This window comes from Prionailurus bengalensis, chromosome B3, assembly GCF_016509475.1.
Source record: "Prionailurus bengalensis isolate Pbe53 chromosome B3, Fcat_Pben_1.1_paternal_pri, whole genome shotgun sequence".
NCBI lineage: Eukaryota > Metazoa > Chordata > Mammalia > Carnivora > Felidae > Prionailurus > Prionailurus bengalensis.
The window spans coordinates 93,939,673-93,961,732 of NC_057355.1; the positions used below are offsets into that span (position 1 = coordinate 93,939,673).

Consider the following 22,060-nt stretch of genomic DNA (forward strand, 5'->3'; position numbering starts at 1 on the left):
CAGGGAAGAGGGAGAGAGAGAGACAGGGAGACAAACAATCAGCAACAGGCTCCAGGCTCTGAACTCTCAACACAGAGCCTGACACGGGCCTGAACCCAAGAACCGTGAGATCATGACCAGAGCTGAAGTCCAACTCTTAACCGACTGAGCCACCCAGGCGTCCTTCTTCAGAATGGATCTTAGCAGCTGCTTAGAAATATGAACTGCTTTGTTCCTATCTCATTCACACTTCAAACATAAGTTATTGGGATAATAAAAAAGTAGAAGATTTGATTCTAATTTTTAAGGTATTACCAAATAAATCAAAACATTCCAAACCAATATCAATACAGGTAGGACTGGGAGAGTATAGCACTTTATTCCTATGCATTTTTAAGTGGAAATATCCAAATATTGAAACTTTTATCAAGTTTCATCAAGAACTTCATCATTTCACACTTGTTTCAAATGAATTTTAAATCCATTAACAAATTATGGTAACATGGCCACCTAACAGCTGGTATCACTGACCTCCACTTCTGATCTCTCCAAATAATCCCCCACACATCTAACAGCATAATGCCAATCATGGTATGAACAAGTCTCAAGAAATTTCTGGAAAAAAAAATTCTGTGTCTTCCAGTAGGTACTTTATTCCAGAACAGAAAATTGGTAAGAAGACAGCAGCCATAGGCATACGGTTAGATCTGGATCTGTTCTTTTACTTACTATAGGATTGACCTTTTAATCTATTTAACTCCCTTTAGTCTCAGTTTACTGGAAAAAATTAGTATTTTGACTAAAAAGTGAAAAATGAACAACAGGAATGGAAAACATACAGAAAACAAGTGAAAAGATTAAAAAGCAGTCTTAAGCTACTTTACATCTAGTTAACTTCTCTCATCTTCATTTTTCTGATCTATAAAATGAAACATTATACCTGAACTATATACCTCACATGGTTTTTGAGGGTCAAATTAGATACTGCACATGAAAATGCAATAAACTTTCAAGAGTTACAAGTACAGGGTATTATGGTGAGGCAACAAAAGGGGAACAGCATCAGGAAATAAAAAGGACCTTGGAAATATAAGATGAGTTTTAGTCTGAACTAGGTCACATACTGTTACATGGAATCGATACATTCCTTAATCTGAATATTAATTTTTTTCATTCATAAAAGAATACCTCCCTCTACCTCAAAAGGTTGTATGAAAATGTTTTCTTAAAGTTGTTTTTTTTTTAATGTTTATTTGTTTTTGAGAGAGAGGGAGAGACAAAGTGTGAGTGGGGAAGAGGCAGAGAGAGAGGGAGACACAGAATCCGAAGCAGGCTCCAGGCCCTGAGCTGTCAGCACAGAGCCCGATGTGGGGCTCCAACTTGTAAACCATGAAATCATGCCCTGAGCTGAATTCGGATACTTAACGAACTGAGCCACCAGGCGCCCATTTTAAATGTAAAGTTCCATACAGTTTGAAGTGCCATGAATATAGCACTTAAGTGCCATTTTATTAAGTTGCCTCTTCCCATATCCTCACTTTCACTAATTCCCATTCTTTCCACAATAACCTTTCATTCCAATAAAGCTCATGTAATTATTAAAGGGCTATACAAATATTTTCTTACCATATGCCTGATTTTTGTCTATAGCCTTTCTCCTCTCATTTTCTTTTCATCCAATTCAAATTCTCAACAGGCTGGGTCAAATTTAACTTCATCTGTAAGTCTGTAAACATTTAAATACTCAATTCCTTTATATGCAATTAATTATATGTGCCGTTTTGTGTAACATAAACAACTCTCTCATTGTCTAAGACTCTCAACTCTCTCAACTTTCATTTGTCTTATTTCACAAGGAGAATGTTATTCAGACTGAAAAGTGCAGAATAAACAGGAAAAGTGAATGGATTCAAAATAAGAGAAAGGGGGTGCCTAGATGGCTCAGTCACTTAAACATCCAACTTTGGCTCAGGTCATGATCTCGCAGTTCGTGGGTTTGAGCCCCACGTTGGGCTCTGCTGCCAGCTCAGAGCCTGGAGCCTGCTTTGGATTCTGTGTCTCCCTCTCTCTCTGCCTCTCCCCGCCCCCCACCCCTGCTCGCTCGCTCTCTCTCTCTCTCTCTCTCTCTCTCTCTCTCTCAAAAATAAAAATTAAAGGGGAGCCTGGGTGGCTCAGTTGGTTGAGCATCTGACTTTAGCTCAGGTCATGATCTCGCGGTTCATGGGCTCGAGCCCTCGGTTGGGCTCAGAGGCTAGAGTCTGCTTTGGATTCTGTGTCTCCCTCTCTCTCTCTGCCTCCCCCCCTGCTTGCACTCTGTCTCTGTCTCTCTCTCAAAAATAAATAAATGTTAACAAAAGAAAAAATTAAGAAAAAAAAACAGAAAAGAAGAGAGGGGGTTGAAAAAGGAGATTTAATCAGACAAGAAAGGGAAATAAAGAAATAAAACTGCCTTTGTTAGCAGGTTACAGGATTGTCTATGTAGAAAATCGGAAACAATCAACAAGAACACTCCTGGAACTAATAAGCAATTACAGTAACGTAGCAAGATACAAGGCTAATATCAAGTCAATCCCTTTTCTATCTATACATCAGCAATGAATAAGTGAAATTTGAAATTAAGGACATATTACCCTTGACACTAACACCTAAAAAAATGAAACACTTAGATACGAATCTAACAAATATATACACCATTTATGTGAGGAAAATTGTAACATTCTAATGAAAGAAATCAAAGAACTAAATTAATAAGAAGCTACTGCATGTTCATGGATAGAAAGACTCAAAATCATCAAGATGTCAGATGTCAGTTCTTCCTGACTTGAACTATATATTCAATGCAATCCCAATCAAAATTCCAGCAAATTATTTTGTGGATATTGCAAACTGATTCCAGAGTTTATAAGGGGAAGTAAAAGACACAGAAGAGCCAACTCAATATTGAAAAAGAACAAAGTTGAAGGACTGGCATTACCTAATTTCAAGAATTATTATAGGGGCCCCTGGATGGCTTAGTTGGTTAAGCATCCAACTCTTGGTTTCAGCTCAGGTCATGATCTCAGTTTGTGAGTTCAAGCCCCACATCCACTCTGCACTGCCAGTGTGAAGCCTGCTTGGGATTCTGTCCTTCTCCCTCTCTCTCTGCCTCTCTCCCTCAAAATAAATAAATTGAAAAAAAAATTATTATAAAGCTGTATTAATCAAGACAACTGAGCCACCCAGGTGCTCCTAAAAAAGATAAGTCTTTAAAAAAATAAATTTAAAAAAAGGAGACTTATCTAATCTTTCAATTACTACCAGTGCCACAGACTGGAGACTGTTTTAAAAAATAAGACCGTAAATTCAACATTCTGATAAGGTTAATGTTATATTTGATAATATTTTAGAATAAATTATTAAAGGTTTGATTTGTGAATACCTAGAATAGGATGTAGTGATCTGTAAAACTAGAATGGATGAGCTAATAACAGTAAGACATGTTATAGACTAATCTTGTTTCTTCTTCTTTTTTTAATGTATATAGAAGACTTGGACACCAGGAAAAGACTTGACGTTGAACTAGATGTTTGTAAAGAATTTTACAATGACTCTCATGATTTTGACAGCAAAACTAAAAAAATATAAACTTCAGTTAACTAAATTAGCAACATGAGAGTATACCACCTTCATGGAATGAGGTTTATCTGGAGGAAAGCTTCCAGAACATGCTGTAAGGCCAAAATGAAGAAGATACTTGGGCATTCCCTTCAACTCTGCAGGTGACATGAAGCTTCCAAAGACAGCAAAATCAGTGGTTAACAAATCAAGGATCCAAAAACACGTGATATCTAACAAGAAATTTAAGAGGGTAAATGTTGAGATTCTATAATGAATTACAAAACAACTACATAAGTATAGCTTAAGAGAGAAAAGATACATTTGTAGGATATGTTTAAAGGGCTCAGGGGTTTTAATTTTAATATTATTTTAGTACACTAAGCTTATGTACGTTTAAGTTGCAATAATAGAACTATAATATGCAGAACTAACGGAGACATTCTCACTTTGCTCTGCAAATGTCACACTACATCTAGAGTATAGATTTTGGATACCATCCTTTAAAAGGGAGCTAAACAAAGTATAACACCTGACAAAGAGAAGAAATTCAAATCATGTCTCATGGGTAATGGAACTGAGGATGTTGAGTCTGAAGAGAAAGAAATCTGAAGGTTATCATGTAAAATAACCTAGGGGTAAAAGTTACTCAATAACTATATTATTATTATTAATTATACAGAGATGTTTCAAAGATTAAATAAGCTTATACATATAATGTGCTTAGAATATTGTTTACCAGTAAGTTCTTGATAAATATAATTTTATTTATCAATAAGCTACTGCATTTGAAGTGAATTTCTTGACTACTTAAAAGGTATTCTGCTTTCTGGGTTGCACCATTTCTCACTACTAGGTAAGAAATCCACTCTGTACTACTGAAATCCTGTGCCCCATAAAGTATTGCAGAATTGCTGATTTTTAAATCAAGTAAATGGAGGTGCCTGGGTGGCTCAGTCGGTTAAGCGGCCAACTCTTGCTTTCGGCTGAAGTCATGATCTCATAGTTCATGAGTTCCAGCCCCACATCTGACTCTGCTCACAACATGAGGCCTGCTGCAGATCCTCTGTCCCCCTCTCACTGCCCCTCCCCCATTCTCTGTCTCTCAAAAATTAACTTAAAAAAATCAAATTAATCAGTTATTCATTTGTTTCACTTTTATATAAATAGGAACCATATAGTAATAGATCCTTACAGTAAACTAGTTTTTGTGTATTTAAGACTAATAAATTACCACTAACATAATATGAAAGCATGATACAATACTGATTTGTAAAAAGACACACACATATATGTACACACAAAACACATAAACACACACACACACGTGTGTGTGTGTGTATCTCAAGTATCCAGATATGCAGGACAGTATGATTTTAATAAGGGACTCAGGAATCAGGGTCCTAGGGTCACAATATTGTCTTTACTATTTACTAGTTGTGTGACCTTGGGAAAGTGATCTTAAAGTCTCATTTTCTCATCTCAGTAAAACACAGACAAAACAGCACATATAAGAACTCAATAACTGTTAGATGCAATTTATTATTACCAATATCATACTTAGAAAGGCTTGTTTTTTGCTGGCTAAGCCGTGTGACTTCCTTTCATGCTTACCAAAAAAAAAAAGAAGCTTACTTACTATTGAGTGAACTAACATAACCAAAGCCTGGCTAATCTGACCGGAAAAGATACAAGGCACTTTTAAATTTGGACAGTTTGCTAGTGGCACACAAAGAAGAGTAAGCCAAAGACTAGGCTTCCTGAATTCTTGTCCCACACAACAAAAAAGACAACAAAACAAAAGGGGCTGGACGATGGCAACACAAGTTAGAAGAACCCAAACTACACTGCAGCTAGGCAGTTTTATGTTCTGCAGCTCTATTCTTTGGGGTAGGGGCACATGAAAGCCCCACATCTCATCGTAATCAGGGAGATTAAAAGAAGCACTCTCATGACAGACTCTCAGGGTTATAAAAAGGCAAGTGGGAGATGGACTTGTAGCGGCTCCATAAAGGTCTGCCAACTTTTAGTGTTTCAGGAGAATCACAAGGTGTTCCAGCGCTCAGATAAGCTGCAGTCCCAGGATTCAAGCTTTTCCTTCTGTGGACACATACAGGCAATGATGAAGGTCATGATGAAGCTGTTCCCCTACACTCAGACTTTCTATAGATTTCTCCTTTAACCTACTTTCTTAGTCCCCCCCCCCCAATAATAAAAATGATCAAAGTTTGAAAAACAACTCAAAGAAAGGGAACTGGCAAAGATGACTTTGTGAAAAAAACACTCACACATAGTTCCGTGCATCACTGTACAGGATACACATGACACGATGTTCATTCCCTTTAAGTTAAGAAATACTGTGAATGGGGAGCCTGGGTGGCTCAGTTGGCTGAGTGACCAACTTCAGCTCAGGTCATGATCTCATGGTTCATGAGTTTGAGCCCTGCATCAGGCTGTCTGCTGTCAGCGCAGAACCTGTTGACATCCTCTGTCTCCCTCTCCCCATCCACCCCCCCACCCCCTGGGTGTGTGTGTGTGCGCGCATGCATGCATGTGCGCCGTGCACGCGCTCTAAATAAAGAGATAATATTTTTAATGCTCAACCAAAACAATTCAAACTATACACTTTAAAAAGGTTAAGACAGGAAACTTAAAATGAATTATAATGGAGATTTGTCATAACATCATTTTAAAAATTTTTAATTTGACCCCTTTCCTGTCTGAAGAAATGTGACCCAAAAGCAATTCACAAAACTTTAACTTTTTTTTTAGAAGCTTTAAAACAATGATTCTCAAAATTTGATCCTTGTACCACCAGCATCAGCATCACCTGGGACTTGTTAGGAATACAAATTCTTGAGCCCACACACACCTAAGGAATTAGAAACATAGACATAGACAGGAAGGGGCAGCAAAAGCAACATGCATTTTTAAGCCCTCCAGGCAATTGATATGTATGCTAATGTTTAAGAACCAGTTAAAATATTGCCATCACAAGTATAACTGCTAAAAAATTCTAAGTCACACTGTAACTCCTTCAAAATTACAAATTACAACTGTGACTATATTTGGTTCTCAGCTATTTACCTTAAATGTCTAAAAATAACTCAAAGAAGCAGTAACTTCTAATCTTTAAAACCTCATCTTTGCCAGTTTACATTGACAGTTTTATCTCAATAACAACCTTGTGCAGAAGGAAAAGAAGTATCATGGAAAACAGGGAAGAACAGTGAACAAATTCAGAATCGAGAGATTTGGGATCGAGTTTACATGTGACTACTTAATAGCTGTTATGACTTTGGACAAATTACTTATTCTAAACTTGAATGTTCTCATTTGTAAAGTTTGTTGTTGTGGATTAAACTGAATGTTTGGTTTGGAGAAACAAACCAATGGAGAAGAATTAAAATACAGAAATAGATAATTCAGCATATGGAAACTTAGCTTATGATAAAGACCATTATCTTGAAATCAATAAGGAAAACAGGGCTTTTAAATAAGCAGGTTAGGGGTGCCTGGTGGCTCAGTTGGTTAAGCGTCTGACTTCGACTCAGGTCATGATCTCGCAGTTTGTGAGTTCCAGCCCCATATCAGGCTCTGCGCTCATACCTCAGAGCCTGGAGCCTGCTTCGGATTCTGTGTCTCCCTCTCTCTCTGCCCCTCTCCCACTAGTGCGCTCTCTCTCTCTCTCTCTCTCTCTCAAAAATAAATAAAAACATTAAAAAAATTTTAAATAAGTAGGTTAGGATAACTGAATAAAAATAGATAAAATTAGATCCTTATAAAAATAGATAAAATTAGATCCCTTCCACATATCTACACCAGTATAAATTCCTAATGGCTCAGAGGTATAAGTAAAAAATGAAATCATACAACTATTACAATAAAATAGGGTGAATTCCTCTGTAACGAGATGAGAAATAATTTCCTAATTATGACACAAAACCCAGAAGCAAGCAATGAGTGAAAAAACAGACTAACTTGATTGCATCACAACTTTGCCTAGCTAAAGAAATCAAAGGAGGGGCACCTGGATGATTCAGTTGGTTAGGCATCCAACTCTTGGTTTTGGCTCAGGTCATGGTCTCGCGTTTGGCGAGTTTGAGCCCTGCATCAGGTTCTGTGCTAACAGTGCAGAGCCTGCTTGGGATTCTCTCTCTCCCTCTGCCCCTCCCCCCACTCACTCTGTCTCTCTCGAAATGAATAAATAAACAACAAAAAAAGAAATGATAAGCAAAGGAGAAATAGGAGATTGAGAAAAATATTTGCAACACGTATATAACACATATCAGAATATTTATAACATTTCTAAAATACTCTAGCCCCACGGAAAAAATAAGCTAAAGAAATGAATAGCTCATTAAAAAATGCAAATGGTTCTTAACTATATGGAAAATTGCTCTACCTCACTTACAATCAAATGGATTAAAATGAGTTAATAATTCTTTCCTGGCAATATACACTGTTGGTATGACTGTGAGAAACAGGCACTCTCACACACTGCTGTGCAAATGTCAAATGTTTAAGACCTCTGGAGGTAAATCTGGAAAATCTAGCAAAACTACATTTGCATTTACCCTATGACCCAACAACCCTACTTCTAAGAATTTACCCAAAAAATATACTGGCACAAAATATATAATGGCACCTTCATAAGGTTAATAATTGCAGGTCTATTTGTAAAAGCAAAAGAATAATTCTTTATGCTTATTTTTATGCTTAAGAGAGCAAGATGTAACTGACCAAGAATTTTAAAACAACTCTAAAGTCCACCAATAAAAGAATGGTTGAAAAAAACTATAACATATCCAATCAATCGAGTGCTATGCAGCTATGGAAGAAGAATGAGGAATCTCTGTACATAGGCTCTAGAGGGATCTCTGATCCAAGCAAGAGAAATATGTGTATAGTATGTCACCATTTACCTAAGAAATGGGAGGTTACAAATATACAGATTCACTTACATAAAAACAAAGGAAATATTAAATAATATATATTTAAAAAAATTTTTTTTTCAACGTTTATTTATTTTTGGGACAGAGAGAGACAGAGCATGAACGGGGGAGGGGCAGAGAGAGAGGGAGACACAGAATCAGAAACAGGCTCCAGGCTCTGAGCCATCAGCCCAGAGCCTGACGCGGGGCTCGAACTCACAGACCGCGAGATCGTGACCTGGCTGAAGTCGGACACTTAACCGACTGCGCCACCCAGGCGCCCCTTAAATAATATATATTTTTAAAGGTTATCTACAGGAGGAGTAAGGGAACAGAGTAGAGGGGATAGAGATAGAAGCTAGACATCTCTGAATATATCCCATTTTACAGATTTGCCTATGGAAAAAGTATTTTATATAATTATAAAGCAAAATTAAATCTTGAAAACACAATCCATAATAAATTTGAAAATAAAAGCAAAGGAACTCAATGTTCATCTAGTTAGTGGTCTAACCGTACCATTCAAAATACCTTTAAAACAGTAATTTGATGGTCCTTTCCTAGTAGGATATGCCCTAAAAAACCCCACTATTTTCAGTAATCACATTGCTGATGAAAGTGTTATTTGTATTGTGAAACTGTTATGTGTGCATTGCAAATGCATTATTACAAGGCATTTCTAATCATCCCTAGGGTCACTATGATCTGTAATTCTCAGTAGGGGAGCAAAGAGATAAAGATGTTGAGACTAAGATATTAAATATAAACCTTGAACTCTGATTTTGAATATAAAGTGTTTAGAATAGATCTATATACAGAAACATTAATTATATGTTGATATATATTTTATGCATAAACATATAAAATGCAAATGAGATACACAAATATATAAAATATATTATTTTAAGAAAAAAAGTTAATTATATTTACTAGCTCTGTTTCCTAAAAAGGGTTAGAAACCATTAGATTAATGGCTGATTCAAGGCCTGGGGCACAAAAACGTCAAGATAAATTTGGAATTCTTACATACTAGGTAGCAAGAAAGCTATCAATGACAGCGAAGGTTATAAAAAACTTAGGAGCCAAACTGAATAGGCTATCATTAGTCAAAGATGGGACAAACTGAACATCAATAACTACAATTGATTAAAACTTATCCGATATGCTTAAACCCATGAGTCCATAATGATAACAAAATTATGATAATTAAAAAAAAGTCCTAATTCATCACCACTGGAAAATGCTAATGAACCAACTTATTATATGAAACCTAGTAAATAAAGGGAAAGAATCAAACATTTATCATGTCTTTTCAATACTAACTACACCAATGAATTACCAAACAAATGAGGGGAAGTTTCTTTCATAAAAGTAAAGGAATAAATAAATACAGGAATGTTAATAAAGCAATGACAGAGTGTCACCATTTCACAATCTTTTTAATTTCTTTTTCACTTTTATTTATTTTTGGGAGACAGAGAGAGACGGAGCATGAATGGGGGAAGAGCAGAGAGAGGGAGACACAGAATCCGAAGCAGGCACGAGGCTCTGAGCTGCCAGCACAGAGCCTGACGCGGGGCTCGAACTCACAAACTGCGAGAGATCATTACCTGAGCCAAAGCTGGATGCTTAACCGACTGAGCCACCCAGACGACCCCACCATTTCACAATCTTAATGAATAAATGTAGGTAGGCTTTCATTATGAAGGGCTGCTAATATCACAAAGAGACAACCAGACATCAGGGTCTTCTGATAGGAGACCATAATATCACCTATGGATACTCTTGGACTCCCCGCCCTCCCCCCCCCCCCAACACCAAAATCAAACATGCAGTCAACAGTCTAGATCCAACTATTAATTTACAAGAAATACAGAGAACAGAAAAAGCACGTTAAACTATAACAGAAAGATGCAATTAGCAAAAAACATCCTGACTGTGAGAAACTTCATGGAATAAATAACCTAGATGCTTCCACAAATAAAATGAAAGAAATAAAAGAGAACGAACCTACAGTTCAAAATAAACTTGAAACACAGATCAAACAAATACAACTAATGAAATGTACAGGTGTGTGCACGCATGCATACATGTGCACATACCCATACATATATATTTAGGAGACAACTGGAAATTTGTACACTAACTGGATAATTTATTGTATTAACTAATCACTGTAACTTTAGTTACTGAAAAAGGATACTGTAGTTATGTTTTATACGTTTATATGTTACATATGTAACATATAACTACATATGTAGTACTTTTAAGGGTTTTTATCTTTTTATACTACAATATTTGTAGATAATGTTTTCAGAGATTTGCTTCAAATTAATATGGGATGAGCAAGCAGATGTAGATGTAGATGATCTCATAACATGTTGTTGTTGAAGCTGGGTGATAGAGACATGAAGGTTTGTGTATTATTTTATTTTTGCATGTTTTTGAAATCTTGCACAGAAAAAAATGTATGTGTAAGGCACTAAACTTGGCCTAAGACTTAGAGATGAAGAATCTGACGTGCAGAGAGTTTAAATGAATTGACAAAGATCATACAAGCAGTAAGAGACATTATAGGAACTATAACGTTTTCCTAATCTTAAAACAGCATTCTCTACATATTACATTTAAAAAATTTCAAAGCTGAACAGTGTAGACCTACTCAAAATATTTACTAAATCAATTTATAATTATTACCACTTCTGAGAAAACTAAATGATTCTATAAAGAGCAACTGGAATGGGGTGCCTGGGTGGCTCAGTTGGTTAAGCGTCCAACTTCGGCTCAGGTCACAATCCCACAGTTCGTGGGTTCGAGCCCTGCATCGGGCTCTGTGCTGACAGCTCAGAGCCTGGAACCTGCTTCAGATTCTGTCTCTGTCTCTCTCTGCCCCTCCCCTGCTAGTGCACACTCTCTCTCTCTCTAATATAAACAAACACTAAAAAAAATTTTTTTTTTTTTAAATTTTTTTTTTTTTCAACGTTTATTTATTTTTGGGACAGAGAGAGACAGAGCATGAACGGGGGAGGGGCAGAGACAGAGGGAGACACAGAATCGGAAACAGGCTCCAGGCTCTGAGCCATCAGCCCAGAGCCTGACGCGGGGCTCGAACTCACGGACCATGAGATCGTGACCTGGCTGAAGTCGGACGCTTAACCGACTGCGCCACCCAGGCGCCCCAAAAAAAATTTTTTAAAATAAAGAGCAACTGAAATACCTTTGACTGTCACAGTGTGCCAGTTACTGTTCTAAGCTTTTTACATGTATTAACTCCTTTCATCCTCAGAATAACAACACGAGATAGGTGCTATTGTTATTATTCCTATTTTATAAAGTAATCTGAGGCATAGAGAAACTAGGCCCAGGCAAGACTTAAACCTTGGTATGCTGTCTCCAGAGTTCTTCACTACCAGGTTATAAAGCCTCACTTATAAACTCATAATTTCTTAATCTCAGTAAAGTTTAACTCAAACAAGAAACTAAAAAAGGGCAGAATAGAAACTCAAAAATAGATAGATCACATACAAATACACACATATATATATTTAAAAGTACATCAAGGTTTTAAAATGAAATACAGAGGATCTATGGAACAATCATTCCCTTCTGTTATTTATATAATAGTAGCATTGTTACATAAACATCCACAATATAAACACAATGTTAGATAAAAATCAAACTTTCCATAGTCTGCAGCAGCTTCGTAATTTCAGGTTCCGAAACAAAGCTAATAAAGGTCAAGCTGTGAGTTTAGTAACTATTTAACTGACACCTAAATTACAAAACAGTTGTGCTGAAATCAGTTGGGAGGCAATTATCTGCTACAAGGAGAACAAATAGTGATGAGAAATAAGAATTGTTAAAAAAAATCCAGACACATATATTTTGCTGTAACAAGTATGATTTATGAAATAATATTTTATTATGTCAGTCATTTTCTTAAATTTCTTTCCCACAGTTCAACTCTCCTCACACAAGAATTCAATTACTGATGGCATACTATTTTATCAGTGAGCCTATGAACAAGTTGGCATATTTTCCTGTTCTCTGGGCCTGGCTTTCATTATATCAAGAAACAAAAGTAACATTAGAAGCCTCTTATAGTATGAATCATTATATCATGAAGTCAGAAATAATACAAAAGAAAGGAAGCTCCCAAAGCCTTTTCTACATCCAGTAAAAGCTGTTAAGTTACATAAAACTAGTTGCAATGAATGTGAGATCCTGTTACCTCATACAGATTAGCACCAGAAATACAACAAAAATTGATTGTTGTTTAAAACTATAATTTTGACTCAGTCCAAACTGCACAACAGCTTTGAAACATAAACCTAAAGAAATTAAAATGTTGTTTAATTACACATATACAAAAACAGACTCATAATTTCTTAACCTTATTAAGTTTTGGCTCAAATAAGGAACTAAAACAGTACAGAACTGTTAAAAAAAAAGGTTAAAATATATATAATATTTTCAAGATAAAATATATAATAAATATATATGAAAAAATATATGAATATATTTATAATAAAAATATAATAAATATAAAATATATATTTAATAAATATAATTAAAATATATGAATAAATATAATATAATATATGAATGATTAATACAAAAATCTAATTTTTTCCTATATTTCAACACTTTCCCCCACCAAAGCTTTTCCAAAGCTCTACCATGTACCTACATAGCTTGAGTTTTACTTTCTTTCTCTGTTCAATTACTTTCCAATGGATACAATTGCCACAGTACAAACATAGATGTAGCTTCCAAAACTTGTTGTGAAAATTAAATGAGTCCATATCCAGTAAGTACTTATCATCCTGTATGACAGATAGCCAACAATCAATAAATGGTAGTCATATCATGATCTGTTAATTGTACCTTTCATTTGCATAGCATTTACTCACAATAACTTCTTAAAACTATACAAAACTCTTAACAGTTTACAGAATTCACACTGATTTCCAATATTCTTTAATGTCTGTAAAATCTGAGTAAGAACACAGAAAAAATCATAGTGGTTTATCCAACCAAGTAATATCTCATGTCTGTGAAAATAAGAGATGTTTTTAGGACAATTTTATTTACCTTAAGTTCAGCTCAAAAAATTAATGTATCACAAATACTCCTATAATCCATTAATTTAACTAAACTTGTTAAAAATATTGGTATTTTTAATTTGTCTTACCTGAATTTGGTATTTTCAACGTACTCTTAATTACAGCCTTTCAACTTTAAAAGGTGTACTATTAAACACATAGTGTATTCCACTATTTTGGAATTTGATTTTAAAATTTTTGTCCTATCTCTGGGGTGCCTGGGTGGCTCAGTCAGTTAAACGTCCAACTTCGGGTCAGGTCATGATCTCACAGTCTGTGAGTTCAAGCTCCACATCACGCTCTCTGTTGTCAGCGTAGAGCCCACTTGGGATCCTCTGTTCCCCTATCTCTCTGCCCCCTCTGCCCAAACTCTTGCATGCTCTCTCAAAAAATAAATAAACATTAAAAAAATTTTTTTATCCTATCTCTATTTATGGTTAAACATAAAAGGTTTTTCTAGTCAATACACAATTTCTACAATTCCTTGGATTCCTGGAATTCAAGAATAAGATTTTTAAAAATTTTTCTTTGTAAAAGAAATAGACCGAATATACATTAAATGGATGCAATCTGCCTTCCACAAAATAACCCCTAAAGATAATTAATAAGATGTATGATGTTAATTAAGGTCCCATTTCCTAAATATCCACCATGGAGACTAATGCATCTTCCAAGTCTTTACCAAGGAAATTAAATGTAACAGATACAAAATAAATTGCCATCTATAACATAGTGATCTACAGAGCCCTGAAAAAAGGATCAAAATTAAGACTCATTTTGCCTTATTCTAAGGGAAAGGCACAATAACTGGTTGGTTTAAGTATCCACAATCCTTGAAAAGTATTCACTATGAAGAGAAGGGGTAATTCTAAAGCTTCTACCATAACTTTGATGATGGTACATCATTCAAGACGTTCCAAGTTCCTTTTCTTTGATTCCATGATTACCACACAACCTCCACTTACTAACTTGGCTTCCCAAGTTCTTGGATACAGGAAAGAGTGCACTGGATTCTTCCACCTGAAAATTCTGATCACTGGAAAGGGTTATCTTCTATTCCAACATAAACTAGCATTCCAATATGTACATTCTAAAGTGTACATCATTCTCTTACTCAGTTTAGTTTGAATTGGGGTTCCGAGACCTGGAGTTTTATGACTAAAAGTATAAATATGAGTTTCTTACACTGAAATAGGAAAACCAGACAGACATTCCTTTTCACTGACGACTGCTACAATCATCTCTTGTGTTTTAACTCCCCAGCCCTTACCCTGTCCCTAAATTAAAAAAAAAAAAAAAAAAAACAACTTTTTTTTTCTTTTTTTGGTCTACTGAAATATACCTAAACCAAATTAGGCAGATTCATTTAAACACCAAAATAACTGACTAAACTCAAAATAACAACCAACCACAAAAGAACCGAAACCAAAACATAAGGATGTTTACATAGGCCTCATTCACATTTACTCTATTCCTAAAAGACAAAAAAGAAACCTATGATATCCAAATTGTACTTAAGACAACAGAAATTATGTTTTAACTTGCATTATCCAGCAACATTATTTAAAAAAGGTTTGCCATATGTAACTCAATTATCCTGACTTCACTTACATTTAAAATGCATAAATGGGAGACCTCAAACGATAACTTTTCAGCAGCCTTTTCTCAATAAGTCATCCTAAAGTAATTGTTTTATGCTTCAAAAAAGCCCAACTCCCCCCACACACTCCACAAGAATACAGCCTCACAACAGACACTCCGACACTCCAGCTCTTCAACTGTGTTCGCTTAAGTTTTATTTACAACAGGAAAGAACCACTCACCAAATTCACAGTTCGCCTAAAAAAAGAAATGTCTATTATTAGCCGTAAATCTACAGGGCAGTTCTCTTAGGACCGTGATGCCAAGCCTTCAACCGCAACTGAAACTGTCTTTGCAATCTCGGTTTCCAGGAGACTGAAGGGCTGCAGACACGCGCAAGGATCCTGCAGGGGGGTTGGGATGGCACAGGGCGCTGGAGGAGGGAAGGAGGTAAGTCTCATAAAGGAACTGCATTAGGGGCCTTTGAGAACGTCTAAGGGAGAGGTGGGAGCCACAGGGAAAAATAAATTAAGTACGTTTTAAAAGAGAATTTAAAGTGGTGAGATTAAGGAAAAATGAAAAAATCATCAACCTTCCAAGACCATCGTGTAAGCGAAGTAGGGCGGGGAGAATAAGGGCCCCAAAGACCAGAATTTGAAAAAAGTACACGAGCTATAAGCTTGGCCTTGGTCCGAATCTCCTGTCAGGGTACGCGGGCCGCAGGACAAAAGGATCGCACTAACTCAGGGTTGTAGAAAGCAACGCATTTGCAACGATAACAAGCCCTGCACAAGAAGATGTCGTCTTTCTCCCTGCTTGCTCCTGTTCATTTCTTTACCTCTTACTGCAGCACCAGCGTCACTCCGGCAAAACTCTGCCAAAGCCCGCGCCGCAGGAGGACAGCAAAAGGAAAATACCTGAGTCCCCGGAATCAGGCAGGTAACAACAAGAGAAGTCGCAGGCCAGCGGTGTCGGGGTAGGATCCCCTGCTTGTCCCCAGTCAAACCCCAATTCTTTCCGGTGGGGAGGAGAACTTCCGCTCGGAGCGAGAACGTCACTTCCGTCTAATGCCTTCACGCTGCTTTGCCTTCTCCGCTCTACAGATGTTTGCTACCGTCGTAATGTTCTCACTTCCTTTTCCAGGATCCTGCTGCCTATTCGTAACACCCGACGTGGACTACAGGACCCAGCATTCAACACGGCAAGTTAAGTTCCGGGTCAAGAGGTCCGCGCTGGGTATATCACCATGGAAGCGATCGGTTTGGTCACGTGGTGCCCCTGGATACGCCCGGTGGCTGCTGTGGGGTCTGGGGCTCAGGCAGGGGCCATTTTGCAGAAGGCAGCCTCCCGGAGTTGGGAGCGGCTTGGCAGCTAACTGAAGCTGTTCCTTTCCCTCCTCTACAGCTTGTGGCTTGTAGAGGAACCTGGAAGGCTGGGCTCCATCGAGACCTTCAAAGACGATGGTTTCCTACAGCCTTTGCCATCTGACGACTCTCCATGGAGGCTGTGCCCTCTGCGCTGCTCCTGCTGCCGCACCTTCCAGCCCTCTGTGCCTATCGCCTCCAGAGCTGCAGTCGTCCTTCCGCCCCAGAGACTGATGATAGTCGAGTTGGTGGCACCATGAGAGGCGAGAAAAACTACTGCCGTGGAGCTGCCGGAGACCACGGTTCCTGCCCTCCGACACCTTCACCTCTGGCCTCGACCCTCGTGATGCCCGCGGAGGCAGTCACAAGTGGTTGGTCTGGGTCTGGAGGTGGTTTGGCAGGGGGAGACGAAGAGGAGACTCGGCTTCTTCAACTCCTCCGAACCGCGCCAGATCCTTCCGAGGCCTTCCAGGCTTTGCAGGCTGCTTTGCCACGGCGGGGCGGTCGACTCGGCTTCCCCCGACGGAAGGAAGCATTGTATCGGGCCTTGGGCCGAGTGCTTGTGGAAGGAGTTAGTGATGAGAAGCGACTCTGCTTGCAGCTCCTCTCGGACGTTCTCCGGGGTCAGGGGGAGGCAGGCCAGCTGGAAGAGGCCTTTAGCTTAGCACTTCTGCCTCAACTTGTTATCTCCTTAAGAGAAGAGAATCCAGCCCTACGGAAAGATGCGCTACAAATCCTACATGTCTGTCTGAAACGTAGTTCTGGACAGGTGCTGAGAACGCTTATACAACAGGGACTGGAAAGTACCGACGCCCGACTTCGAGCTTCCACAGCACTACTGTTCCCCATCCTGCTTACTCCTGAGGATTTGTTGCTCAGCTTAGATCTCACCGAGGTAATAATATCCTTAGCCAGAAAGCTTGGCGATCAGGAGATAGAAGAAGAATCTGAGACTGCTTTCTCTGCACTTCAGCAAATTGGGGAACGACTTGGGCAAGAGAGATTTCAGTCCTATATCTCTCGCCTGCCATCTGCGTTGAGGAGACATTACAATCGCCGCCTGGAGTCTCAATTTGGAAGTCAGGTTCCTTATTATTTGGAACTTGAAGCCTCTGGATTTCCTGAAGACCCTCTCCCCTGTGCAGTGACTGTTTCCAACAGCAATCTTAAATTTGGGATTATTCCTCAAGAGCTTCATTCAAGGTTGTTAGACCAGGAAGACTATAAGAACCGGACTCAGGCTGTTGAGGAACTAAAACAGGTGATGGGAAGAGTTAACCCTAGTTCTACCCCTCATTCCAGTCTTGTCGGTTTCATTAGCTTGTTGTATAATTTGTTAGACGATTCAAACTTCAAAGTGGTCCATGGCACACTTCAGGTCCTGCATTTACTGGTTATTCGCCTTGGAGAGCAGGTACAACAGTTCTTGGGACCAGTTATAGCAGCTTCTGTCAAAGTGCTGGCAGATAACAAGTTGGTAATCAAACAAGAATACATGAAAATCTTCCTCAAGCTAATGAAGGAAGTAGGTCCTCAACAGGTGCTTTGTTTACTCCTGGAACATCTCAAACATAAGCATTCCAGAGTGAGAGAGGAGGTAGTGAACATTTGCATCTGCTCCCTCCTGACTTATCCAAGTGAAGATTTTGACTTAACCAAACTGTCTTTTGATCTTGCCCCAGCTCTTGTAGATAGCAAACGCAGGGTACGCCAAGCAGCTCTTGAAGCCTTTGCTGTGTTGGCATCGTCAATGGGCTCAGGTAAAACCAGCATCCTTTTCAAAGCTGTGGATACTGTTGAACTGCAAGATAATGGAGATGGAGTGATGAATGCTGTGCAGGCCAGATTGGCTAGGAAAACCCTCCCCAGGTTAACAGAACAGGGATTTGTGGAATATGCAATACTTATGCCATCATCTGCCCAGGGTAGGTCAAGTCATTTGGCACATGGAGCAGATACAGATTGGCTTTTGGCTGGTAACAGAACTCAGAGTGCACACTGTCATTGTGGTGACCACACAAGGGACAGCATGCAAATTTATGGATCTTACAGTCCAACCATATGTACCCGAAGGGTATTAAGTGCAGGAAAAGGAAAAAATAAATTACCATGGGAAAATGAGCAGTCTGGAGTCATGGGAGAAAACCAGACCTCCAATCCCAAGGATATAGAACAGGTATGCATCTTTTCTAATTTCCTTGAGTTGAAACTAGAAAGAGTTTAAAATGAAAATAGGTTTGTAATGACTTAAGGGTGAAACTGCTAGAGGGTTGTTATGCTGTTTTTTTTAAGTCGGTTTGAAAGCTGATGTGGACATCTGTTGTAATGGTACAGATCATGTAGGAACATTTAATAAGCTTACTGCTTGATGGATTTCATTGAATTTGAGGCACAATATGATAATGACAATACTTGGATTTCAGTTTGGGCCTGTCAACTTGGTATGTCAATTATCTCATCCATACACAAACACTGAGTATTTAGTACTTGTCAGATAAAGAGCTGACTTCTAATAATGAAGATGAGGCTGGTTCCGTGAAGTTTAGGTAGAAAGACAGACCTGTAAATGGGCAATTTCAAATTTGTTAAGTGCTAAAGGAGAAATATAAAGAGTCCATAGGAATGCTGAAAATAGGAAAAAGAATTCCACTAGAAAAGTTCCAAGAATTCCTCCAAGAAGTTCCAAGAAGTCTTCCAAGTTGTGACATCTGAACTGATTTTTCCTCCAGTTTTTATTTTGAAAATTCCAAATCTACAGATAACTTAAAAGAACTGTACAATGAATACCCATCTACTTCATCTATATTTGTCAGTTGTCATCTTTTCATATATGCTTCATATTTGCTGAATCATTTGAAAGCAAGTGCAGATATCTTGATATTTCATTTCTCAATATTTCTACATTTATTTTCTAAGTATGGCATTTTCCTTTATCATATTATTATCACACCTCAAAAAAATCAATAGTAATTCAGTAATATCTAATATATAGTCTGTGTTTAAATTTCTCCAATTAACCCGTAAAAAATGTTTTATAGTATTTGTTTTACTTTTATCACCTAGGTTCCAATCACGGTTCACTTGGTTAATATACCTCTTATCTAGAACAATATGCCTACCTGTTTGTTTATTTTTTCTTGACATTGACTTATTTGAAGAGTCTGAAGTAGTCATTTTGTAGAATTTCCTACATTCCTTAATTTGTCTGATTGTTTCTTTATGAATACATTCAAGATAAACAATTTTAGCAAAAATGTTACATGGGAGATATTGTAAAGTTCACATTATATCACATGAGGATACATATAATATTAAGTTGTCTCACTACTGGTGAGCTAAATTTTACCACTTGGTTAATGTAGTGATGACCAGCTCACTGTCTTGTAAGGTTTATTTTCTTCTTTATAATTAGCACATGATCTGTAAGGTGATACTTTGAGACTGTATAAATAACCTAAAAACCTTTCAGTCACTGTTCTTAGCATCTAATAGTGATCCAAACCTATATCATTTATTACATCAAGGTCTACAAAGAAAGGGTAATTTTTAAAAAATTCTTACATTTCTTCTGTATTTGTTATCTGGCATTCTTTTTTATTCTCTGTGTTAGGTACATCAGTATTCCTTTTGATGCTAAAATTGGCTCTAAGTTGACCAGTGGCTGATTCTTATGTCCTTTGACGTGACTCCTTAGTCATTGAACACATTCTTAATCATACAAGATTCCCAGGCTTACTTTGTACCTTTCTTGTGTCAGACCTGGAATCAACCATTTTTTCAAACTGCTTTTTTAGTTAAGAGCAGAATTTAAAAACCAAAGTCTAGGTATAAATGTATTCATCGCTATTGTTTACTATTGTGGATTGGTCATTTCAGTGGACAGAACCAGGCAGTACCTGTGTGTGTGTGTGTGTGTGTGTGTGTGTGTGTGAATCATATTGATAACCTCCAGTTCAAATCCAGCACTACAGCGTTTTTCCTTATCTTCCTTTAGTCCATATCTTCCTTCTCCCACAGTAAAACCCTGGTTCCCAGTGTCAGTCATATTTATTCATATTTTATTTATTTATATACTATATTTATTCATATACTGTATTCTATATAATTACTACACCAATAACATGACAACTACCTACTAAAGTTCAAGATTTCTACACTTGATCTTAGCCAAAAGGCCGAGAAGCGATAAAAGTTCAAGATTTCTTTGCAGTTCTTTTTCTGCTTAGAATTATCCCACAGAGTTTTGTTTTCACACTTTTCTTAAATTGTTTTCTGAGTTATTATGATTTAAACGGTGTGATAAAAGATGAGTAGAAGTTTGCTTAAGTGTGAACGGGTTCTGGTGAATTCCAGATGGGAGGAATATATGTTGAGACACTGAGTTATGAAGGACTTAGCAAATTAATAGGAAATGGTGAGTTTCTGTACTGCTGAAACTGTTTGGTGGGGGGTAGCAGAAGATACTAGAAATACAATCAGAAGCAAAAATACAGAGATCATTATTACAAATAAGGAGTTTGTATTTTTGCAGTAGAACTCAAATGGATGGAGGTAAACTAAATATTCTTTCCTTCCTTCTAGCTCCAAATTATTTTTAACAATAATTTTCAGATTTACATAATCTAGTTATATGGTTGTTCTTGTGTACTATAAACATTTCCTGGCAATGAATGGGATTCTTTAAGCATTGATCTTAATCCTGCTTGTTCTGTGTCAAAACTAAAATGTTAGTGTATCAAGAAGATTCTGGGGGCATCTGGGTGGCTTAGTTGGTTGAGCATCTGACTTCCACTCAGGTCATGATCTTGTGGTTCATGAGGTCAAGCCCCACATCGGGCTTGCTGCTGTCAGCCTGTCAGAGCAGATCCCACTTCGGATCCTCTGTCCCCCCCTCTCTGTCCCTCCTCCACTTGCCCTCCCCCAAAATAAATAAATATTTTTTTAAAAAGAAGATGATTCTGGTGCTGGCCAAAGCACCAAGAATCTGAAAATAAGTGCATTTTTTAAATTCCAGTGTAGATATATATTGCTTTTAAAAGATGGAACTTGGGGCACCTGGGTGGCTCAGTTGCTTGAACATCCAACTCTTGATTTCAGCTCAGGTCGTGATCTCGTGGTTCATGGTATTGAGCCCCACATGGGGCTCTGTGCGGACAAGCATGGAGCCTGCTTGGGATTCTGTCTCTCTCTCTCTCTGCCCCTCCCCTGTGTGCTCACGTGTTCTTTCTCTCTCTCTCTCTCTCTCTCTTTCACTCTAGCTCTCACTCGCACCCTCCCCTGCACACCTGCAGGCACACTCTCTAAATAAATAAATAAATAAATAAATAAATAAATAAATATTTAAAAATAAATAAAAATGAAAGAACATATCCCAGAAATTAAGTTATACTTTCTTGCTCATAAATGGTTTGTAGAAGAACTACATTGGAATTTATCTTGAGGACAGGTATTAAATAGTTAAATATTTTTAGGTGAGCAGTTTTTGAAGTATGTATGTATTTTA

At 37.7% G+C, this 22,060-nt stretch overlaps 2 protein-coding genes across 7 annotated transcripts in view; one reads left to right on the forward strand and one right to left on the reverse strand.

The window, feature by feature from the left end:
* KLHL28 (kelch like family member 28) overlaps positions 1-16,258 on the reverse strand; it is a 35,582-nt gene extending 19,324 nt beyond the window's left edge. The window contains exon 1 of one of the 3 annotated variants that reach the window (XM_043556063.1): positions 16,111-16,258. Coding sequence is in view for 1 of the 3 variants with exons in the window: in XM_043556062.1 (XP_043411997.1) it covers positions 1,606-1,608 (3 nt within the window). In the remaining 2 variants the exon portion in view is untranslated. Of the gene's footprint in view, positions 1-1,605; positions 1,957-16,031 lie in introns of those variants that run through there. The other 2 variants (XM_043556064.1, XM_043556062.1) reach the window with 2 other exon arrangements.
* A 15-nt stretch (positions 16,259-16,273) lies between these two features.
* TOGARAM1 (TOG array regulator of axonemal microtubules 1) overlaps positions 16,274-22,060 on the forward strand; it is a 76,478-nt gene continuing 70,691 nt past the window's right edge. For all 4 annotated transcript variants that reach the window (XM_043556058.1, XM_043556059.1, XM_043556060.1 and 1 more), the window contains exon 1: positions 16,274-18,733. In XM_043556058.1, the coding sequence (XP_043411993.1) occupies positions 16,691-18,733 (2,043 nt within the window). In that variant the 5' untranslated portion in view covers positions 16,274-16,690. The remainder of the gene's footprint in view (positions 18,734-22,060) is intronic.